This window comes from Poecilia mexicana, unplaced genomic scaffold, assembly GCF_051168715.1.
Source record: "Poecilia mexicana isolate PSO_F unplaced genomic scaffold, ASM5116871v1 scaffold_7, whole genome shotgun sequence".
Classification (NCBI taxonomy): domain Eukaryota; kingdom Metazoa; phylum Chordata; class Actinopteri; order Cyprinodontiformes; family Poeciliidae; genus Poecilia; species Poecilia mexicana.
The window spans coordinates 23,819,919-23,844,557 of NW_028263376.1; the positions used below are offsets into that span (position 1 = coordinate 23,819,919).

The following is a 24,639-nucleotide window of genomic DNA, read 5'->3' on the forward strand; positions in this document are numbered from 1 at the left end:
AGGAAAAATATTAGAATACAGAATGGTTTATATAGGCAGTGAAGCAAAATGGCGACTTTATTACGAAGGAGGAGTAAAAAAAAATCCCTGCGCTGGCTGTAGCTGAAGGGAGGCACAAAAATATGTTTAGTGCAGTAATTTCGACGGCTGTGAGACAGTCGGTTAGAGTAAAAGAAAACGAAGCGAAGGAAAAGAAGAAGAAACGTCGGGTGTTAGTCCAGTCCCCGGCTCCTTACCTCGGGATTATTTCGGCTTTTTTATACGGATTTTATCTCGGCGGCCGTGTACAGTATTACAGTAGTGTGTGTTGGGTCATGCGCGTATCCACTCCACCTTTGACAGTTGCAGCCACAGTCTTGATGCAACTTGCGAGCTCTCGCGTTGTTATTATTATCTATTTCGAAGTGAATAACAACAGTGTGGGGTTGCTCTGGCTGATAAAGTCGCTGCAATATACCCCGGCTCTCGCTGCTCTTTCGACGTAACGGCGCTGGTCCCTGACGAAAAAAAGGGTCAGGGCTTAAATTCCTCATATCAGCCCTCGTTAAGTGTTTGCATCGAGCTGCTGCTAAATATTCGACCAATCTGACCCGCAGCTTGAGTTCAGTCTGTGCAGCCTTCTCTCTTTAAAAAAACAGCTGAAAACCAAGTACGCCAGAAATGGACTGAATATACCGCAAAATATTTCCTTATGTCATCATTACCAGTCTGTAATATGTTCTTATATTGCCACAGAATTCAAGGTCATCTCCTTAGATATTAAATCACATTTAATTCAAGTAATGCCATTAATGGACCTAATGCAAAATTTAATCTGCATTAGATGCTCTGTCAGCTGGCTGCAGGGTATGTGCACATGGCTTTTCACCCATCTAAAACGGCTAATAATAAATGTTTCACATATGGCGGGAGCCTACATTTTTCTCATAAAGACAGCTGACTTCATGAATCATTCATGGTTTCATTGCCACCTCTCTGTGTTTCAGTACAACAACAGAGGGACTCTCTTACTCTGACTGGTGCCAGTCAACATGGACTGATATTCTCCTATTAGTGGAAATAATCTGAAATCATGATGTAATTTAAATGTAGAAAAAAGCTATTTTAGGTATCGCCTGTGGAGGGCGGCATAGCTTAACTTTAGTGTTGCCAAGCATATTGCTAGAATTGTCAAATATGTTTTAAAAGGCAGACGGGAAATGAGATACATTAATAATAGGTTAAAAAAAAGAAGTGAGACATTATTTTTGAGTTCTGTGCATAAATTAAAAAACACATACCCTTATTATGTACACATAGTTGTATTAGAGTATCAATAATTAGAATCAACTATACAAAATATAATTTCATGCTTAATCTTATTATCAACATTATTATTATTACTAATCTTATAAAGTAAGTATTCGTTTTTTTTATTCAATTTTCTTTTGTAATTTAATTGTACCACTTCTGCTGTAATTGCAACTGTGGTTGATATTAATGAACTAATGTTTCTTCTTCTACTACTGCTATTATTATTATTATTATTATTATTATTATTATTATTATTATTATTATTATTCGACAAATAATTCATTTTTATTTGTCTCAACACGTTCAGTCAAGGTTTATGACCATAAATCACCCACTAGAGGGCAGTACAATTCAATCATTTCTCAGAGTAAAAAGGCAAAACAAACATCATTGTGACTTCGAAACTTGTGATTTGGATGCATATCTTACTGGTTTTCTCAATTGTTGACTGCATAGTGTTTTTTTTTACGACTTTGTATAGTTTTATGATGTAATGCACTTTAAACTGCCTTGTTGCTGAAATGTGCCCTACAAATAAACTTGATTGATTTGACGAGCCCAAAATTTCCTGTCAGTTCAGGAAATTTTGGGATATTTTATATTTGTTCATAAGTGATGACTAGCAGAACCATCAAGTCTATGGTGATCTTGAGTTGCTAGCTGATCAAGTTAAATATAAAATACACGCTTCCTTTTTAATCGGTTCTGATAAATACTTCACTCTGGGGCACTGTTTGACCTGTGAATAATACTTTAAAGCATGATACAGATGTTTTTTCTCCTTATCAGCTGAGTAAGCACAATCATGTCTTTTTTTTTTTTTTTTTTTAACTGGCAATAGATAATTTTTTCCCTAATAACTTTTCAAATCAAAATCCACAAAGCGCACTGGCATCATTCTCATTATTATCTTGACAGTTTGGCTCCTCATGAAAAAAATACAGTTTTGAGCTATTTATACCACCAAGAGCCTTCAGTCAACCAGCTGTTAAAGGAGAGATGGAAGACATAGGAGTGTTTCACACTCAGTTTCTGTGCTGTCGTAGGATTGAGAACCAGCAGATCAAAGTCACAAGGAAATAGCGATGAATCAGAAAAAGCACGGGTCTCAGCATTTGGCTTATCTTCGAGAACAGTCACAAAAGCATTGTGGAAGCAGAGTTTCCAAATGGCAAATAGAAGAAAACAAAAAGAGAAAGATAATAATAACCAGATTCCAATTAACTGAAGCATCCAACCATCTGCTATGCAGATTTATTCCCCTACCAAGGTTGAGAAGGTCACTGTTCATTGAATCTGTTTATCATACATGTGCCCTGGAACTAACAGGTGAGATGCTTGATGTCTTGCAGTAATTGGATCTATTTGAGTGTGTATGTGTGTTCTGAATGCGTGCGATGATGTGTCAGCGAGAGACAAAGTCAACATCTGTTTAGGCAACACTTTATTTTCACAGAGTCAAAGTTGTGACTCAGGGACCCTGAATAATGTTTCGGAACAGATGGAAGATTGAGGCATATTTTGAATTATAAAATACATCTGGCTTGGGGTCTAGTGGAATTATTTTACAGGAAAGTTTTGTTTTTGTTTTCTTTTTTAAGAAAACGAAGCAACATGAATGGATCTGCTGAAAACAAAGAACTACCTCCAAGTTCTTTGACTCGGCTCAACAAGTAGAAAGTTTCAACTTTAATACAATTGGGTGTTTAAACAAAGTAGTGATCCAAAACACACACACACACACACACACACACACAAAATATTGTTTTGGAATTGTTAAAGCAGGGCTATATAAAAGTGGTGGAGTGAACATTAAACCAAATATTAGTGCAGGTGTGTGCATTGGGCTTGTATGTATAATTCTGACTAGAAAAAAAACTAGTGAAATTCAAACATATGCCTGCTTGGGAAATTCACTGAAGTTGTTGTCCACCCTGAAAGAAAGATGGGGTCAAATGCATTATTGAAAGACCAGGATTAATCTTACATTAAGTCGCTTAAGTAGCGCATGTAAGCTTTTCACTTACGTTGCATTAAATATCACTGATGTGCATAATGTGTCTCCGGTTGCCTATGTTTGCTATTTCATAGATTGCTAAATTGAACCCCGGTTCTTGCCCATGGACCACTGGAGAAATGCAGGCCTTGGTGGTCCTTTGCTGGACTAAATGAGGTTAGAAGATGGATGGAGTTGAGGACAAACCACTGATATGAATCATGTCAGTCCTCCAAAACAAACTGTTTCTAAATGTATTGATGTGTAATGAAGACTTTGTGATTCACTGGAATGAATTCTCTAGCTGTATTTTTGTATGAATATCAAAACCATCACAGTAATTTCATCTCTACTTGCAGATAAATATATATTTATATATTTTTAGTACACTAATTTATATAATGGGAAACACTGGAGGGGGAAATACAAATTAAAATGTTATTACTAAATTATCCACTGAATATGCAAATGACTACTTTTATACTTGCAACATTTTATAAAAACAAAAACTCATTTTAATGTAAGCAATTAACCGGGAAACAACTTTGCTTCTCACTAATTTCATTTTGTCTATTGCAAAATGAAAGAAGGAACTGTGATGATGTATCCAATTTTAAATTATGGTGCACCAACTTTTCTTTTGTTTATGTTTATGAACGAGTTTAGCTTTTGAGCAATTAAAGAACATTATTTCCCTTGATGAGAGCAATGCAAACTTTAAATATTCATCAACTGAAAAAAAAAGAGACAAAGAGATAGCACAAACATGTTTAAAGAAAAGGAAGTAAAGGATTCTGTACTATAAGAACAAAATCTTAATCACTTTTTTTAAAGAAAAATTTAGTATTGAGGATTCTTTTTATCCTTTCTGCCTTCTTCTATTGTTAAAATGATTTTTCTAGTATCAGTTTTGCATCACATGCGGTTGTCTTAACATCACTTCAGTAAAAACTATTAACTTAATCCTGCAAACAGATATACACCATGTCAGTACATCAGGGCCAACAGTTTTTTTTCTCAATACGTTTATTCAAAAACAGCCGTCGTCATGTTCCATACATACATTTATGTTTGAACCTGTAGAGCAGAGTGAACTGTACTTTTTTCTGCGTCTGAAACAGTTCATCGATGATCAGTGAACATAAACCGAATGCGTTGATATTTACAGTGGATTAGGTCTACTAAAAATTACACAGTGCGTTTTCTTTCTTTTAACAGTCACTCACTCACTTTTCCCTGCGGCTCCCTGCTAAAGGATGCATGGATGGCTGTTGGACGGGCAGGTTTTCTTCACTGGATGTTTGTTTATTTTATTCATTTATGTGACATGAGAACCATCATTCTGCAAAGCTGAGCGTTACTGCCTGGAATTACATCTGCAGATCTGGCTTCAGTCACTTAGGGAATCTGGTATCTGGCTTGCTGTCATTGTTGGCAGTCTTGCTTTCTGAGCTTTAGAAACTTCAGTGTCATCTCCGGGAAAGAAACCGAACAGAATACATCAGAGGGATGTTGTATTCCCCCCCCCCCACCCCCCCAAGTGACAAATGATGGAAAATATAAAGATCCACACACAAATGACTTTCTTTCCCTCAGCAGACCTTCACAGCTCTGTGGAAATAGTTTAGCTACCAGTCAGTCCTTTCCCATTTACCTCTAGCTATTCAAATTATTGCTTTATCAGACCTATGCAGTTAGCGAGCATTGTGTTAACCCCATGAAACCCTTTGATCAGTCATTAAATCACAAATACATAAATTAAAGTGTGTGTTACTCTACTACACTCAATTATATATAAAGGTTCATTTTTTTTCAGTACTACACTGCCGAGAAGTCACAATACATATTGTGGGAATGACATTCATCTCATAGTATTGTAGATGGAAAGTTTCCGTCATTTTACATTAGTACACCATGACTCAAGGAATTAACCCAGAATTCCTTGATATAAAAACATGTAAAATAATCACTGGTGTAGTGGTCTTAAAGGGATAGTTCAGATTTCTTCTATGGAGTTCTGTGCAGAGGTTATGAGCAGTCAATGTCTTACCCGCAGCAGACACCTCTATACATAAACTGTTACATTGTAGTTGTTTTTCCACTGCTCTACTTTTTTTTTTAAATCATCAGACAGTTACTCTTCAAGGTTGTACAACATGAAGTACTTGGCTAAACAAGTTTTACATTACTTGTACTTGACTAGGTGCGTCAGTGTAAATAGCTATATACCTCTACAGTATGGAAATAAATGCCATGAGTGTCATCTGTAGCTCCCTGCTAGCTTTCCCATGGAGCTCAAGTTTTTGTAATCATGCTGAGAGAGCGCCGAGCTGAAAAACAAAACTACCATGCAAAGGGTGAACAAAGCACACTGCAGACAGAGAGAGTGACCGATCACAAGCTGAATAAGAAAAAACAACATCTATGCCTGCTTTTTTTTTTATAAGTACAGCGTAATAATAAGACACTGCTGTGCTGTCTTTCGTGTATGGATAAATTATTTCTGAGAAACAACAAGTACTTAAAACGAGATATTCTGGTGAAAAATTCCTTAATTCTTACTTTTACATTATTATTTTTTTCCTTCTCTCTCTTTTTGAATGAACACCACGTTACAGTTGCAATGAGGCTGTAGTGAAAACTGTTTATCGCCAAGTGGCTCACAGACACAGACACACATATCTAAAGCAGTGTTTGAATGAATCACAAGGACTCTTAAGATCAAAGTTCTTGTGCTTTTCAACTAGGCAAATCCTGACCAGCAGTTAGTTTGACTCTCCAGGTAAAACTACCCTCCAGATCTCCACAGTTAAGTTGTTCAAAGAGCTAATGCTGCAGACAAGACTCAAACTGCTCACAGCTGCTCCACAGAACTATTTATTTAACTAAATCAAAGCGGATCTCTATGAATCCAATTTTTCAGACTTGAATTTCAGTCAGTGCTGTCCGGCTGGTTCAATCGCAATGAAAATCAAAAGGGACATTTGTAATGATCCCACCAGTGCCAGGTCCGGATCGAGCCTGGAATAGTGATAATCTTCCGTTGCATCATTAGGTTACAGAGGGTCTCCCTGCTTTGAACGGCTCTTTGTCTTTGTCATAGTGCCTGTAAAGCAGATTGGCTGCATTGAATGGGAATCCTCCAGACCAGTTGGCATAGAGTCTATAGGCTCGTCCTCCCCCTGCTTTCACTCGTTGATTCGCCGCTCACATATCTGGAGATAGCAGCTCTTCCGCAGCTCCTGGAGATGTATTGTGACAGGAGACGAGGGGAAGGACTGCCAAGCGCATCCTGGGATGAGCTAAGAGAAATTTCCAAAGGAGGCTGTGGAGAGAAGAGAAGGGGAGAGGGGGGAAAATGAGTGCATCATCAGGCCTCGCATGGAAACAGTGCTGTTTTCAAGTGAAGCGATTCACTGTTCCCACGTCAGGCTTTTAATCGACTGGTGGCCAGAGGCCTCCACGGACGTCTATTTTATAGAAACTCTGTGTTTTTTTATTTCAAGTAATTATTATGGATGGTCACAGTTTATGGGAAATGCTGCATGTAATAAGCCAAGAAATTGTAAATCAGCTCTGTATTAGAATACAATAACAAAAGATCAATAGCAAAACACATAAAAAATTTTATTTATTTATTTTTCTCCAAGATGTCTCGTCATGGAATACATTAGCATACGATTAATCGAGAGTGGCAAAAGTACTCAAACCCCTTGAACATTTTCACATTTTGTCGTATTGTAACCATAACATTTTCTGTATGTTAATAGATTGTTTTAATGCGAAAGAAAGTAGCAACACTATTACAAAGTTGTAGTTTACATTTTTTTTTTTACAATTATATAAGTTTGGTCTGCCTTTAAGCCCTACTGAGAAAATAATTTGTAGAATGTAATTTCACTGCAATTACAGCTAAAACTCTTATGTTTCTACCATCTTTCTACATGCGGAGGCTGAATTTTCTTTGCCTGTTTTTTTCTTTTTTTTTTTTTTTTTTACTTACAACAGAAGAGCTTTGGAGCTGAAAAGTTTCAGTATTCTCAGCAAATCAGTACAGGCAACACATCTTTTTTGCGGTGGGAGAAGATCAGATGTTTTAATGACAATCTTTGCAGTCGTTTTAATTTTTCCTAATTAGCTAAGATTCTTGTACATGGCAGATGGCTTCACACAAAAACACAGACTGACTTTGATCAAAAGTTGATATGTTGAGCAGCGAAGAGGTATTGGCAGTTTATTATAAAGATAAACCAACAGCTAGTTCCTCAGCAGAAGAAGGAAGGCAGATTTCTCTCTGGGCTTTGATCCGAATCCTCAGTCCCAAAAGTTTCCCGATAAAAATCCTCGCACATTGCTCCCTACTCTCTGAGCGCTGTGGCTCTGGGCTATGGAAGACATCGACTTTACCTTTCAAAACAGTTCCTAAAAATAGAATAATACAATATGCATATAGAAGAAAAGAATGGCAAAGGTTTTCTAAATCGATGACAAGGCTTTGTTGAAGAAAAAAAAAAGATGAATATGAGCTTTCTGGAGTATGAGTTATACATATATCCATTTAACTTCAGCTCTGATGTGAAGTCAACAACCTTCCAAATGTTTCTGACTGTATCAATATGTTTTGAGAATTCCATAAAATAAAGAAAAGAAGCTGTGTGACGTTGATTTAGCAATGAAGTAATCAGAATTATACAGAATTATTCCAGAATCGATTTAAATGGTTAGAAAAGCAGATGTGTGCAGCTTTCCCTGCATGGACATTTATCCATTCATATCTCAGTGGATATTCACTGCATATGAACACTTGACCCTGTATGCATCTCAGACAATAGACAGTAAATTCAAACTGACAGCAAACATAGTTTTACTATAGTATGCTAGTATAGTCAGACTAGCCAGAAACAGAATGATTTAAACAAATTAATGAAAACACAAAAACAAGACTACCTTCAAGTGTATGAGTGGATAAAAACTTTTGACCAGAACTACATTACATGTTCACTGCTTCACCTGTTTTCTGACTTACCATACAAATGTAAGCAAGTAAAAACCAGTGGAGTTCAGCCTCCATAGACCTAAAGAAAACCTGTAAGCAGTTATACCTGTACAAATTAAATCAAACATCAAAGCCCCCTATTTTTTGAGTCCAACACAGAAAAGCAAAGGCAAATATCGGAGTTATTGGAGCCGATATGTGACCTAGGCATAACCAAAATGTTTTAATCCTTATGATAACCAGGCAGCTGGCTCTTTTGCTACTCTATCCTCAGTGAGGTATTTTCACAACCTAGACCAGATGTGTCATAATTTTCATTTGCATGGTAGCCTGAACTTGCACAACCACTCTCGAAAGAAAAGCCGTGTAAGTGATGCTGCAGTAAACTGTTCTTCTACAGTTTACCGGTCAATCTATATGGCAGACATTTCACTGGTCTGCAGAAAATAAAAGCAAATCCCTGACAAAAAAAAAAAGATACATTTCTTTAAAATGAGTCTTTATTAAAGAGTGCAATAAACTCAGGAGGATTTGAACGTGTATGCAAATCTTTTATTGGTCATTTCAGTGAGGCGTAATTTAATATTGTGTGCCATCTGTCAAAAGAAGCTGGATGCAGCATTTCTGCTTCTTGCAAAGGGTTTTGCATCACAAAGCCTTTTACACTCCTGATGTGAATAACGCGGAGGCATTGTAAAAGTGTCACGGCTCATATCAGAGACAAGCTTGCGTGAGAATTCAGCTGCATCTCTGTATTTTCGTTCCCTTCGCAAAATTTATTGTGAGATCAATATTCAATTTTTGGTAAATCCATTGGAGATGTATCAGGCCTGACAGGTGGTATGGCGGCTCCACTTAATCACTGCAGAAGAGTGAGCGTATTAGAAGAATCGTTCAGGGAGAAAAGTTGCAGTTGTGTGCGGAGCCGTGCGAGTGCAACGCCTAAATGTGTGTGAGCTGCCGTTTGAATACACCCTCTTTCTTTCTTGTTTCATGCTCTTATCGTTCCATTTAACCATGACCAGGCCTCTCCACACTATTCAGCACAGAGCAGCCAGCTGGCTCGTCTTCGCTCTCTCTCGTCCACGTAACACAGTCATACCCACAGCATTTCACATTTTCTCAGCCTAGTCCTACCAAGTTTGAAATTTTACAGCTATTTTTATGTGAACAGCATTCTTCAGCTCAGATAAATCAAGAAAAAAAAAACAAAACAGAAATGTTCACATCAAGTTCATATAAGTAGAGAAACTGGCAAAGAATTTATCTTCAAATATTTTTTTATCTCAGAAATTAAACTCTTTAAACATTTACAGTTTGGTATATTATAGATGGTAACTGCGCTGTGTTCTAGTGGCTATTTATGTGATAGGCCAACACAAAGCAGCCAATAGGTGTAAAGAGGGAGGGAAATTAGTTTTCTAATTTTTAAAAAATACAACACATTGCATAATGTATGACTTATTAATTTTTGATTTTAGATCAAATTAATGAGCTGATGGAAAAGTGGGGATGCATTTGAATCAGAAACGCAACCAGGCCAAAGTTTCTTTGGGCATAACCCTGAGCACCCTCCACCCCATCAGCACATGAGTGAGGGAAAACAAGTTATATTTAATGAGCAAATATTTTATAACTGTGTAGCGGGGTGGATTATAAAACATAATTACTTTATATTTCTTTCTTTATATTTAAATCTTTGACCTCATTCAACCTTCACATCAAACACCTTTCACTCCTCGTCTCATGACCCCACCTCACAGCTTCCCAGAATGTCCCACACACCTTTATCACCTCTCATTTTTCTCCAAACTTGTGAAAACCAAGCGCTATATCAGGTCCCCTAATTAGCCTGCCCTTGTAGCTCCGAGTTAAAGCCTCATGAACTGAGAAATTACGTTTGCGCTGCCCAATTAACGGAGGTGTCTAACAGCAATTTAATACTCTCCCCTTACCTATTAGTTGTTTCGCATCTTTGAGTTTAATTCTGTCTAACATGCTTGGGTGATTTGAAGGTCATCAAAAGCACTCCTTACACTGTGAATTGTGCCATTAGGAGGCATGTGCACACCGACTCAATTAAAGTAGATGGAAAGATGTGACTTTGACTTTTTTTTGGTAGAAAGTTAGTTTAAGGAGTTGGAGAGAAATGTATCTATAAGTGTAGTGCACATGCAATATTTCTACAATGTGTAAATAAGCCAAGTCATGAATGATCAGTTTACACTGTGCCTAGCTATTATCTGCTTTCTACTTAATTATTAAGAGCTTCACAGCACTATGTTTCTAGCAGATTGATTGATAGAAAAAAAAAATTGGGAGTTCCAAGTTTTAATGCATCTACTGAACAAAATATAAACAAAAACATAACTTAAAAAAAAGAAGAAGAAATATGCTACAATATCTGGCTCATGCATCGCTGACAATTACTTAAAAAGAAGAGAAAAAAAAACAGCCTCTAAATTGTCTTGTTCCATTTCGGCTGGTTTTCTTAAAAACAGAATACGTTAGCCAAGGTGACTCATCTTATCCCTACAAACTAATAATAGTCCAATTCTGGGTGTGGATGTGAAAATTTACTTGAAACCAGCTGTAATAGAAAAGAGCAAACTCACATTTAACAAAAGTCTTCAGTGTGTGGATTTAAAAGTTACTGCAAAGCAGTCTGTGGCAGATATGCAGAAGGCAAATTGCAACAGCATCAGCAGCTTAGGAAGTGAAACTGTGAGCATGCCTTTGAGCCAACACCACCTTTATTACTTGATTAGCTGTTTGCAGTATCAGCCCATAATGAAATATTCATAGAAAAAAACCTTGCAATATTATATATTTTTTTTTTTAGAAGTGGCACACCTAAACTAAGCGCAGGGTTGATCATTTACCGCATTTGTTTTAGAAATTTTTGTCATGTTTGCAATAAAAAAACCCCAAAAACTATTTTACTCAGCATGCACCAAAACAACCCTAGAACAAATTAAAACAAGCTTCAGAAATACAAAATCTAGAAGCTTATTGCAGTTCACCCTAAATTCTTTTGTCCTCTTCTGATTCTAAGCATGTATTCAGCAAAAACACTTCTACTGCTCAATTTTGATCAGGGTTTTACAATGTATCATACCTAATGGAAAAACCTGAACCTGAGTGCAAACCCAGTGTTGGTCTCATCAGTAAACATGTATAAAAGACCCTGATTCAATCTGCACAACCTGAAGGACACAAATGTTATTTAGAAGAGGGATCATACAAGACGAAAATTCAGGAAGTCAGAGTTTGCCTGGGCTTGTTTTCCTGTGGCTGGGTAGTAAAAGCGGTCAATGAAGCTCTTGCTGAGATGCAGCGCAGTAAATCCTGAAACCCCCACCAGTAAAACCACAAACAACTGCGCTTGTTTGTCCGGCTCCACGCGTGTCGCAGCAGGGATGCGTGGTCCCCCACTGCCTCCTCCCACTTTGATAAATCTCAGACCAATTTGTCTGACTTTATTGTTCCCTCTCCCACTGAAACAAAGCACAGGAACCAGAACCAGAGAGTTAAGGCGGTCACTTACTTCTGCTAAGGAGCTGCAAGTTGCGGACCTCTTCTCTGACCTGCAGCTGAAGGACTTGCTGGAGGACCTCCTGCCTCAGGGAGTCCTGGACGATTCCCATCCGCTCCAGCTTCTCCCCGTTGAGGCGCAGCAATGCCCGTCCTGCCAGTAGGAGGTTAGGAATTAGTTAAGAGTTGTCCTCGACTTTCTGATATATCTTCATTTGCTCTGAGTGTCAGTGTGGATTCTCAATAATTTAACAATGCTCTTCAGAGTTGTGCATACCCCCATCTCCAGCATGAATGTCATAATAATCTTTGATTCTTTTTAATTATGCAATTAATATGTTGTTTGTCCAAGATGACAACATCATACAACATGAGACTTCAATCATTTCTAAAAAAAGAAGAAAGAAACAGGGAACTTGGTACGCAAGTCTGGTGAATTTCTTGGAGATTTTTCTAATCCATACATCAATCCATACATCAATACCAGTTATTCAAATAGACTAAAATATTCATACACCCAATAGCTGCATAAATGTCCCTTAACAATTTGCAGAAAAGAAAACTACAATTACTTTTTAAGTCATAAACATGTTTCCAGTTATTTTGTCATTTATTTTTGGTGAAGCTGAAGACTTTGAAGATGATCCTTCATCTTCGATGCTCTATATGCTTTGAGCAAAGCATCACCAGTAATCAAACAGACCCTCAGCATGACAGCTATCACCACCATGTTTGGCAATTAAAACGGTTCCTTCTAGGCATGAAAGCCTCACTTTGAGAGGGTCAAACATGATTATTGTATTGTGGCCAAATATCTTAATCCATACCTTTAGGCCAGATAAAGCTTGAAAACCCTTGACTGTTCCAAAAGAACAATAAACCCAAAGCCAGGCCAAACCTGGGTCTAAATTAGAAAAAGAGGGATAAGATTATCCTAGCCTGGTAAAAACCAGGCCTCAGTCTTAAGCCATTAGTTTCATACAGAGGGTCTGGGCTCTCAGCTACTGCTTCCTGGAGGCCTGGACTGTGTCAAGGTTTTACATTTTACCCAGTTGCTAACTTTTGTCTGTGACGTACATTCTGAATCTCACCAGAAATTACCGGCGCGGTAAACAACCATCCTTCACAGCGAAAAGAGGAGTGCCGATCCAAACGAGGCAGCTGTTAATGTTCAAAAACTCAAATTCAAAATTCAAAAATACTTTATTGATCCCAAAGGGAAATTACATGTTGATGTGACTCATTAATTCAAAGTCTTCTTGTTCACTTCCTCCACTTCCATTACTAAAGCTACAGGCAGACTACAATTCTAAAGCAGCACACAAAATCAATGTCATCATTCGCAACTTCTCCTGCTGGTCGCCGATTGGCCCGGTAAAAAATCTACCAACGGGAGTGAGGGGTGGGGGAGAAGCCCAGACTGTTCTGGAAGAAAGATTTTATTTGAGCGAAATTACACAGGAAAGCAATGGCCAGGCTAGGTCTGACCTAACCTCTAAGGAAAATTTGTCAACAACGAATTAAAGCCAGACCCATGCCAATGAAGCAATCAATTTAACTTACTTACCAATTACCAGGGAGAGAGTTAATGTTTATAATCTAAAATAATAATATGGCAATCACCCTTATATTGAGTGTATGTGTACCATCTGTCTGCAGGTCATGGCAATTCAATGTCGACCTGCTTAACAACACAAAACTGCATCAGTGAGGATTAACATTCTTCACTTCTCTATAGAATATTGCAAAACTGCAGGTCTAAATGAGAGGTACGGCATAAATTACACAGAAAACTTGTGAAAATACAGAACTACATGTTTTGAGGTCTGCACATGGTTGTTTAAAGAAAACAAACACAGATCTCACATTTACAATCAACTGCAAAGTAATTCATGTTTGAGCTCGCAGACTTACTGTATAATTTACATAAAGGATCTGGCGATTCATTAACTGTTTAGCAGGGGTAAACAGTTAATGAATAGCTAGATCTTTTTTTTGTGGTGGGATTTTATGACAGCGTTTGGCAATTAACCCTCAGGACACAAACATTTAACATATCATTACCCAGTGTAAACAGAATTTAAAACCTTCTGTAGACGGGAACGGTACGAAAGCTTATTTGCATGGAGGTTCAAAAAAGGAACAGATACCTCTGTGGTAACAAGAGCTACAGTGTGTCCTTCAGTTGCACAGCAAAGAGGAGGAATCCATCATACCTGCAGCAGCTCTGTACGACATCCAAAACATAATTGGACTCATTACTCATGTGGCTCCCTCTCCATATCATTCGATTCATTCCAATTTCCTCCATTTAAATATCTGCACATCCTCTGCTTCGCTGGACTAGTTCTTATTCTGCTTTTTTTATTTAATCTCTTATTTTAGGTACATTTTTAAAAAATAACTCCTGCAAAAGTATGAACTTTCATCTCCAACACATAACAAGCTCTATTTATTAGTGCAATTTTACCCTCCCTGGGCAGTCTGTAAGCTTGCATGTGGTCTGAATGCAGAGGCAGTGGAGACAGAAGTGGGATAAAACGGAGATAGTCCAGAAAAACAAAAATCAAAAGGCAGCTTTCAGCTTCCTTTGGTCTCCCGGTCCATGAAATACGAGTAAATTTTCTTAACAGAGGAACAGAAGTCATATTTTATGAGACTGGCATCAGAGTGCAAAACAGCTTTGAGGGTTTGAAGGTTTGGGTTTGTCTGGATCCCCTAATAGTCCCACTGGATGCAGTTCTTTTACGCTATGTATAAAGAAATACACAACATGCCTCAAACCCCCTAACAATTGACTAAAAAACCCAAACACGATAAACAAAGCAGCCCTCATCCCTTTGGAACTGATAAAAATGACGCCTTGGACAAAAAGCTTGTTAGATTTTCAATTGTTCAGGACTTAAACGGACAAGTACATTATTTTTTTTGTAGAGAGAACTGTATTATTCTTCAAGTAAATAAATCCTTTCTTTTATCACTATACGTTAGTGATAAAATTGATCTAACTGATCTCTATCAGAGATCAGTGATCTCTGAGCAATGCTGTGCCACTGTCACAAATCAAACTCAGGCTATCTATTCAAATGCACTTTTTCATACAACAATCCTCTTGGGCAAAAATGTTAAAATCTCTCAAACCTTTTCATACTTTCTCACATTATAACCATATTCTGGGGGGGATTTTATGGAATAAGCCAGCATAAAGTTGCATATAATGGAGAAATTGTTTAAAAAAAATCTGAAAACTTAAGCGTGCAATTGTGTCTAGCTAAATACAGGACAATCCTTGCACAAAACCTGTTTGGTGCTGAAAATATTTGGTTCACTTTCCAGCAGAACAACCCTAAACATACAGCCAAAATTGCAAAGCAACGGTTTAAATCAAGGTATATATGTGTGTTAGAATGGCCCAGTCAAAGTCCAACTGCAGCGTCAAGTGGTTCTACAAAGATTTGACTCAAGGGGGAAGAATACAAATGTACGCTACTCTGTACTGTTCAGAGTTTGTCTGTGAAAACTTTGGAAACCTTATATCTTTCTCCCACTTCACAGTCATGTACTACTTATTGTTGGTTTAACACAAAATCTTCACAAAATACTTGAAGGTTCTTTGTAAAATGACAAAATGGGATAAAACAAAACATATCAGAAGGTACGAATACACTTTCTCTGTCAAAAATGTGCATTGAGTTTGAATGAAGGATTCAATAGACCAACAAACATAATTTCAAAGAGCAATTTTTATATAAAACTTTGGATGGAACAAGACTTGAGTACGGAACTGCTGTATAAACAATGCAATTGTTACCTCTGATGAAGTTTAACTCCCCTCCCTTAAAGGAAGCAGCAGTGTGACACGCATCAGCTTTCACAACTGCTATACGGTGTGTTTATGCCTTTGTATGCTCATGCTGTTCAGAGGATGATTATTTGCTTGTCTTACTGTGTCAGAAAATTTGTATCTAATAACCAATTTTTGTGCAAAAAAAAAAAAAAAAAAAACTCTTGAGAGCTAAACAAGACACGTTTTATTTTGTGCATGTTTTTCAAACTGAAATGAACTAGTTTCTGTGTGTATATACGCTCATTAATGTATTTGCCTCGCCTTCTCAAAAGCCCCGTCGTTTGTAGAGCTTGCCAACAGCGGTACCAGCATGTCCCAGAATACCCCCTGCCCTTGCGCTGTGAATAAGTGTGTACAAACGAGACAAAGCAGATGAATGGAGCTCAAATCAATTCCCTTCAGACAGACTTAATGCAGCTCCTAATAATTGCCTGCAGATAGGGAAAGTATGCCGTCAAAGGGAGAAAAGAGACACAAAAACAAAAGCCTTTTTTTTAAAATGGAGATCGCTTCCCTCAATTTGGCTCCAGACTAAATTGCTTATTAATGGTGTCTTTGGGCAAATGAGAAGCAATTCTACCTTGGCTAGGGCAATAATGACTCTTAAAGTGGTCTGAAAAGCAATCCAAAATGCAGAAAGGTAAAGACTTACTTGCATAAAAGAGGAAAAGCAGTTTAAATCGTATGAACTCCTGTTTTTCCCGAAGCCAAACATTAAGTATTACATTTCTAAAATCCTTTAGAAATGTGTGCGTACCCACTAAGCAAGTAAAAAGAGTTTACGCATCAAATATATGTCATTATTACATTTTGTAGCAGTTCAGTGCTCCAAACCTCAACCTTTAGGCACCATTATGCCACACATGGGTACACATAGGTCGCAGTTTGATACATTTTCAGTATCCTTGAATCAGGGGACATACAAATATGTAAATTACTCTTTTTTATTTTTCTTATTTTGCTTTGAGGCAGCAATAAGCAAAGAATCCTTATCAGTTTCAAAAATGTAATATGAGTATCTTCTAAAACTTTAAAAGTTTCAAGTACTTTTTAAAGTGAAGTACTCCAACCATGTTTTTAGTGAGCTATGTACTTACAGAGCTCACAGGAGACATGGTTGGAGTACTTTCAATATATAAAATATGAAGGCATAGTCAGTTCCTGGTTAGACGGATGATACAATTATAAAACAATGAATAACAACGGAAGAAGAATCTGCAAAGGCTAAACTGAATTTTAACCTTTGCAGACCCTAAAAATCAGTTCGTAATGAGTTTCCCCTCCGCTGAATCAGAGCACTTAAATTAACAGTTGCACTTTTTAACATTTTTCAGAGCAGGATTATGCCACCGCTATTGAATACAGATTTATTTTGGAGCTCTTTAAAAAAAATAAATAAATAAAAAAATAAGAGGTAGCTACAAACAAGTCTGGCGGGTGCTTCAGGCTCAAATTAGTTTTTTAATGCAAAACTAACATGTGGTCTCCATCCCAATTCACGCGGTTATTAATATGCATTTCCCTGCTCTGCCTTTTGGAAAAAGATAAGCAGAAAAGGAGATTGTATTCTACTTTGGTAGTCTATATACACATTAATACAGTTTAGTAATAGCTAAGGAATTAGTATATGATGGAAACTTTAAATGGCAGAATAATTAGCATGTATAGATATTAAGTAAATGCAGACTACATACATATATAATATAAACATTATGTACTGTGTGGTGGAACCAAGTTAAAATTACATAACAGACAGTCTGATAATCTAAGTCTTCACGAACAATGCCAGCATTGAAAGGTAATTTTCTAAGGTTTGTAGACACGGCAAGTTAACCGTTTTGATTTCTCTTTAAGTAACACACACACACCACAAATGTAAATACAAACAACAAACTCCATTACTGTCCTCAGGCAGCTTTGTTCCACTGTAACCGTGCCCTAACAAAGAGACTGAAATAGATACATTTACTTTTGGGTCACTGGTCTAATGTGGTACAGAAAACAGAATCTAGCACGGAGCTGCTAATATCTTACACAAAAGTCATGCGGGTTTATGTAGAACACTTTTTTGTGTGCAATTGTGTCATGACGACTCCAAAAACAAGAACTCATTTGGCAATTTAGCAAAAGAAAATAATAATAGCATTAAGTAAACTGGCATCACAGAGCACATGAGATCTGAGCCGTTTTCCTTACCTCTTTTTCGACAAATTCTATAAACTGTATCCATGTCGGCGCAGTTTTGTCGAGCTTGTTCACCCTAAAGCAAATGTGTACATACAGCATGTGGCTCCTCAAAAGCCTACATGCAAATGTAGTTTGAGTGGTGAATGACCCTACGGCACCATTCAGCAATCTGTTCTCTGTGCAGCCATGAAATACTATTTGGCCTCTCAAGGTTTGGAAGAAATGTGTGCAAGTCCTGGATCTGGATCTGGTGGCAGTATGGTTTTAAATGTAGAGGTGCCTGCATGTGCTTTTGTAGGGTTTTTTTTTTACTTTGTAACAAATACACTCTTATTATTACTCTGTTTTCTTTCTGCAGCTTTGCCCATCTTCACCTAATATAGAGACTTTATCCTTTAAGTCACCTCACAATGAAGACTTTAAATCTCAGTTGCAGATTTTTGAGTTTAAATCCCCTTCAAGCTGAAAAACTATGCTGTCGGATAAAAAAAAAGACCCATGTGACACCTATTAGCATTTTAATGCATTCATTTAATGTGCCTTAATAGAAAAATACATCTAAACTGTGTATTAAAAAAACCTCTAAAGGTCAAGGAATAATTTCTAAGATAGTTTACCCTGAGGAACACTCAGAAGTAATATTCTCATAGAAATACAAATACCCACTGGTAAAAGCGGTACACCAATTTGAAACATTTCTAGGGTTATCATAATACTATAATTTCAAACTCGAAACAATACTAAGAAAAATACTTAATATTCAATAATATTTTGATACTGCACATTTTTTGTACAGTCGTACAAAAAAGTACAAACGATCACAGTTACTTCATGTCATTTAATGCGTTGCAAAGACGGCGTGCTTTCATCTTTCTGCCGTGTGTTGCACCTGTGATAGCGTGATGGGAGAAGGCCTCTACGTAGGTCAGGTAGTTGTGAGGACAGTGTTTCTTCAGCCACTTGCAGACATCCTGCTGAGTCCACAGCACCACAGGTTTGGACAGACAGGACAGCGTAGGACTGGTGTGATAGACGGTGAAGGCTTCACCCGGATGCAGCTGAAACACAAAACAGCAACTGAGTATGTTTGTATCTCAGTCTTCCTACGAGATTTGAAACACAGCTCTGTTTTCCCAGTTAAACTGCAGTAACTGATGTAGCTCATTTCACCATGCAGGATTGTCACATTATGCTGAAATAAGATGGAGGGATGCATTCAAATACCACAATTTTAAAGAAAACTACTCCCAGTAGTGTAAACCAGAGACAGGAAAATAGTAATAGGAAAACAGTCATCTAATTGCCAACAAATTGCAATATTGACTGACACTTTTCCTTAACTCTACCAAACCAAAAATGTTTTTCTGATTGATTTATTCTGCTTGTATAATCTTAAAGAAATTGGTATAATTTGCTTTATACAGAACAAATTTAATCAACACAATTAGCTCCCATGCAGCTTGATTCATTAGTGAGATTAAGGTTTGAAAGCTTGTGGGCATAAACAGGCAAACAGATGTTGAATTAAATTTGAATTAGCGTCTTATGTTCACCTCACAACCCCTGATTAAGAGGGACGCTGTATTAAAAAAATACTAAAAAATAAACTGCTCACGGTGTTTCTTCTAAGATTTTTATCTAACAGTTTCACTTTCAGTTGTCTTTTTGCATTTCTTGTTTTCCGCTCACTAACCGACACGGGCTTGAAGCCAACGCAGGCCCTTCCTTTGCACGAGTCGATTGCAGGAAATTAATTTGGATATTACAAAGTGACAACCGGTTCAGGAGGCCAGAAAACACAACGATCACCCTGTCCCCTCAGTTCTCATTAGAAGTTACTTACTCTCATAGCTAATCCATTCAATTATGTTCTGGCTGAGTTGACTCTAAAACAAAGACTTTGGCTTATTTTCAGCGGAAAAGCACTGAACGGCTGCCAAATGTTGCGCTCGATAGCTGACTGCGTTTAATGAGATTAAGTACGCTGAAATGTCATATGCACAAATGTAACATAGACACACTTTCACTGAGAACAGAATGGTCAGCTTGCAGAAAAGCTGCACATCTCAATTTGGCTCCCATGCAGCAAGCGCTGTATATTTGTACATGCAGCTTCAATTACCTTCCCTTTTAATAAGCTATCGAATCTTAAGGGCTGGTCAACCAAGTGTGATCTGCTTTATTGGACTTAATTGAAAACATCTGCATTTCCCCTCTCCAGTGTGCCTGTTTTCCAATTACACACATATTTCTGAGCAAGTCGGCATCAGAAAATGTACAGCTGAGCCCAGTCATTAGCTGGGATCGAGTTCGAGAAGACGTGGGACTGGTTACTCCTCTGGATGATTAAATAAGATAAACAGAGGATAATCATTGCTTATACAACAGGAAACCAGACAGTTATTTCATTTTGACTTTGCAAATGAGTAAAATTAACCAAATAACTTAACCCAGTGTGGAACAGTTTTATTCTCTCAGCCTTTCTAGAAAAGTTTAAGCTGTCACCCAAAACCATGTTATTATATGGATTAAGAATGTTCATAATGGCAGACGAATGAGTACGTTGGTAATAAAGTACATAGGTTTACGTTTGTTTCAGATTTACGTGTACATTTATAATCAAAATGTAGCAAATGGCATTCAGTGAAACAGACAGAAAAGGTGAGCGCATATAAAATAGGACAGAAAAGGGAGGGAATGCTGTGAGCTGAAGAGTTAGCTATACTCTGAGTGTGAATAATGGCCTTCATCATCAAGAAGCCAGACAAGAGGGAAATGGAATAATAGTTCCCAATCATCCCTCTGTCTCTCTCTTTTTTCCATCCCTCACTCTTCTCGCTCCATTTGTTGGCCATCCATCAGACTGCATCTCCTCTGGCCAGCTCTGTCTCGTCTCTGCTCACCCTTTGCTACCTCCCAGCTCCTCCTGAGACCTACTTCTGTCCAGCTGGAGGAGGTCCCTCATTTGTTACATATAGAAGAAAGACGGAAAGGATAGGGGCCCGGCAGAGGCTGCATCTGCTGAGGCGGTCTATAAAATGTTGATGATATGGACTGGGAAGAAAAAGGGGGGGGAGGGAAGAAAAGCTGGCAGTCGCAGAAAAATGTGAATCTGTCTGGAGAAAGACAAACTCTTATATGACAGGTTCTTATTCTGTTTTTTTAATGTAACACTTGGTAACTAAGTTTATTTATATAACGCCAATTCACAACAAATGTCTCAAGACATTATGCAAAAAAAGATAAATAAATGAATAAAAAAAATACAGCTTATGCACAGAAATAATCAATGAAACTTTATCAGACCAGGTATCAGAGATATTTTATTTCAAGCACGCTTTGTACAGCTAACGAAGCTCCTGATTGGTTGTAATAAGGTGTTAAATAACTGGAGACAATAACAGTAATTAAAGTGTTGTTCTGCTGAAAGTGAACCTCTGCCACGATTTCTTCTCGTACCGCCCTCCATCTATCTTCCTATCAACTCTGTAATGAAGAGTGCATCCCGACAGCATAATGCTGCCAGCACCACTTTCATTATAAAGATAAAGCAATATTATTTTTACAGAAATATATAGACTGTGATGTCTGATTTCCTTCTCTGACTATAGCACCTTCCTCTAAGTGTTTACTGTGTCCTCTATATGGCTTGAGGGAAACTATAAATAGGATTTCTTATGGATTTCTTTTTACAAAAGCTTTCCTCTCGACACTCTTCCATAAAGGCCACATATATGGATCTCTCAGCACCCACAGCTGACAGATCCTCCCGCCTGAGTTGTGGATTTCTGTATTTCCTCCATCATGGGCCTTTCATCTGATCTCCTCGCTCCAGAAAATTCCCCCAAAACTACACTGGCGTTTGAAGTTGCAACATGACGAAAATGTGAAATAGTTGAAAAGTATTACTCAAAGAATTACGAATGAATTTCAGAAAGGAGAAAGTGTCAAGCTTTCAAAGTAGGAGTTGGTTGATGTAGGCTAAAAACAAACATGGTTAGATCATTTGAAACTATTTTGCAGCCCTCCAATAAATTCTGGATAAAAAATATGCAGGTTTATATATCAGTATTTCAGAGTATTTTTTGTGCATTTCCACCCATCCATCCCAAACTCTGACTTTCTCAGTACTCTCCCATTGATCATTCTGTTTGTGTACTGAAACAGCATTTTTTGCCATTCACTGCTCCTTTTGATCTATCATGTCCCATATCCTCCTCCACTCAGTTCACATAAATCTCAGGCTGCTCCGCCTGACACTCTCACTCCACATCTTTTTTTTTCTTTTCCTTTTTCATCTTCTCGTCTGTTCGGTCTGTGCATTACCTTGACTTCTGTGAGCTTTGTCCTCCCTTAGTAATTTTGTGTGCGCGTGTGTGTGTGTGTGTGTTTGCAGTGTCTTCGTGTGTAGTTAATTAGGGATTAGCTGAAAGTCAAGAGAGCGTGGGGAATCTGCTAAATTCATTCTTTGCAACCGATAACACACCTCTTCCGATGGCTGTCTGTTAGACCCTGCGTGAGACTGACGATCGATCTAATGCTAATCAGCAGTAAAAATTCTACTGTAAAAGGATGAATAGATTGATTTTTTTGTGGTATGCATATCATGTACTGCCTCCTTACTTTCTCTCTCGGCTGTAAATCTTCTCTGGGTGCCACTTCATCCCTCAGCAGGATACTAAACACTCCTCCTCCATCATCCCTGCAATCTGCTGTCTGACCAAACAACTCCTTCCCTTTCCCCAATCTTTGGTGCCCATCGAACTCTTGCTCTGCTGTCATTATAGAGTTGGATCTGTAATCTGTCTCTCTGATCCCAAAGACCCTGGCACATCATGACATATGATCCGATATATCTCCTTCCTCCCTCGTCCCTCTCTGCACAGAAACTTTCCTCGGCTCCCCTTTTCTTGGCAGCGTCGATTCCACCGTTTAGCACCCCGTTACTTCGCCCTGCTCAGTCCAGTCTCATGCCTTTGCTTAAGTGTGTCACGGTGATTCTGTAAATGCTCCAGCGGCTTTTTGTCAAGTGTCTACTTGACTGTTCTTGTGTAAGTAACTTTGTGGAAGTGTGTGAACTGTCAACCTCGGCCAGCTTTTGTGCAGCTCTGTTTTTGCCTGTCCCCGGGACTCTGAGTGTTTAAAAAGGTTTGCACTCATGCAAATATGAGCAGCCTCTCAGTGGGTGGACAAAGAGCCAGATGGGATTTTCGCAAAGCTCTCTATTTAGCATGAGTCAAACATGTGTCTTGAAGAGTGCAACACATCACTGAGTGCCAGGACAAGGACAATATAGGCTCAAGCTTTTCTGGCTCTTTGCCCAGCAGCTCTTATTTTCTTTGTGTGTGTGTGTGTGTGTGTGTGTGTGTGTGTGTCTGTCTGTTTTCTGCACTTCATCATCGCGGTTTTAAACAACCGAGGTGATCATTAGCTTCACGGAACTCGTCAGCCAGTCGACCACGAGGTTCCCTGCAGGTGGCTGTGTGATTTCCATGATTTTGTGACTCCATATGCAGACAAAATAATACAATACAAAGCTCTTTGATGCAAATGCAGTAACTAAGTGACGGAATTTGTTATCATCAGTGGGATGTTTGCAATTACGTCAAAGGAAACACAGATGGCGGAAACTATTAAAGTCTGCGACTTAGCTGGGCTTCGACAGACCAAGACAGAGCCAGACCTTCGGCAGGTAACAGGTAGACTGAATGGAGATTCAGGAAGATGCTTTGTTTTATCCCACTGAGACTTTAATCTCTGTCTGTCATGTCATAAGGGGAGCTGCAGTGGACGGCGCTGCAGAAAAAAAACCTGTCAACAACTGGGAGCATAAGAAGAAATGTAGAAATAGTATGTTCCCATTTTAAATGTTAACTGCAAAGTTTGGCTTTCGCAAGTCGATTCCAACCATTTTGCAAAATGTTTTTTCTCTACTTATACTGAACCGTGCAAATGCTTGTAAAAAAAATTGAAGGGCTTTCAGACTTTACCTAGCTCCAAAACTAAACAAGAGAAAATGCTCCTCAAAAGCATGTGCTTCCATGTCACTAGAAAGAACAGAAATGGTGCGTATAAACCAGCCATAATAATATAAACTACTCACATTCTGAGAAATGGCCCTCTGCTAAGAGGGAAGCAGCATAAATACCATCACTTAAAGGTAAAATACTAAATATAAAAAAAATCCCCACAAACATTGTAAATATTTATACTGAAAAAATTTAGAACTGTGGTGAGAATACAGTAGACTAGAGATAATACAGTAGACAAGAGATGACTAAAAGATGTCATCTCTAATAATAATAAAAAAAAGGACTGCAAATTACATGCATGTGTGTTTTCTCCATTAATTCAATTCTTTGTGTCAGTGTCAGCTCAAAAGGTCAGCCACGGCACACGGTAATGAGAAGGGAGAAAATAATCACAGAGCAGTCTTTCTTATTCGCCCACCAAGGCAAAGCAAATTAGCGCACGAAGAAGGAGCTTTGCTTCCTGTAACAAGCTCAGTCCTGCTTCAGAGAAAAGGAGACTTCTTAAATTGTGTCTTTGTTATTCCACCTAGTCCCCGGTCTCATCTAAACGTTCACCCACAAGCTGTGTGGCAGACAGCAAAATGAGCCACGCGCAGAAAACCCTCCCTTAGCCCCCATCTGGTTATCCAAACAGCAGCCAAGGCACGGTCGACACAGAAGGTGCACCGATGAGACAGTAGCTCATTATTTGGAAAAAAAAAAATAATTCAGCAAGCAGAGAGGTCGGTGTATTGGTTCACATCCAGCAACCAAA

At 38.2% G+C, this 24,639-nt stretch overlaps 2 protein-coding genes across 4 annotated transcripts in view; both read right to left on the bottom strand.

Moving 5' to 3' along the window:
* The window catches only part of znf512b (zinc finger protein 512B), a 39,736-nt gene extending 39,131 nt beyond the window's left edge, over positions 1 to 605 (bottom strand). For 2 of the 3 annotated variants that reach the window (XM_015006428.2, XM_088007296.1), the window contains exon 1: positions 237 to 603. The gene's annotated coding sequence lies outside the window, so the exon portion shown is untranslated. Of the gene's footprint in view, positions 1 to 236 lie in introns of all 3 variants that reach the window. The other variant, XM_088007295.1, reaches the window with a different exon arrangement.
* Positions 606 to 4,296: 3,691 nt separating this feature from the next.
* The window catches only part of samd10b (sterile alpha motif domain containing 10b), a 55,579-nt gene continuing 35,236 nt past the window's right edge, over positions 4,297 to 24,639 (bottom strand). The window contains exons 3-5 of the mRNA XM_015006432.2: positions 18,743 to 18,911; positions 11,833 to 11,973; positions 4,297 to 6,614 (exon numbers count right to left, since the gene is read on the bottom strand). Coding sequence (XP_014861918.1) covers positions 6,592 to 6,614; positions 11,833 to 11,973; positions 18,743 to 18,911 — 333 coding nt within the window. The 3' untranslated portion in view covers positions 4,297 to 6,591. The remainder of the gene's footprint in view (positions 6,615 to 11,832; positions 11,974 to 18,742; positions 18,912 to 24,639) is intronic.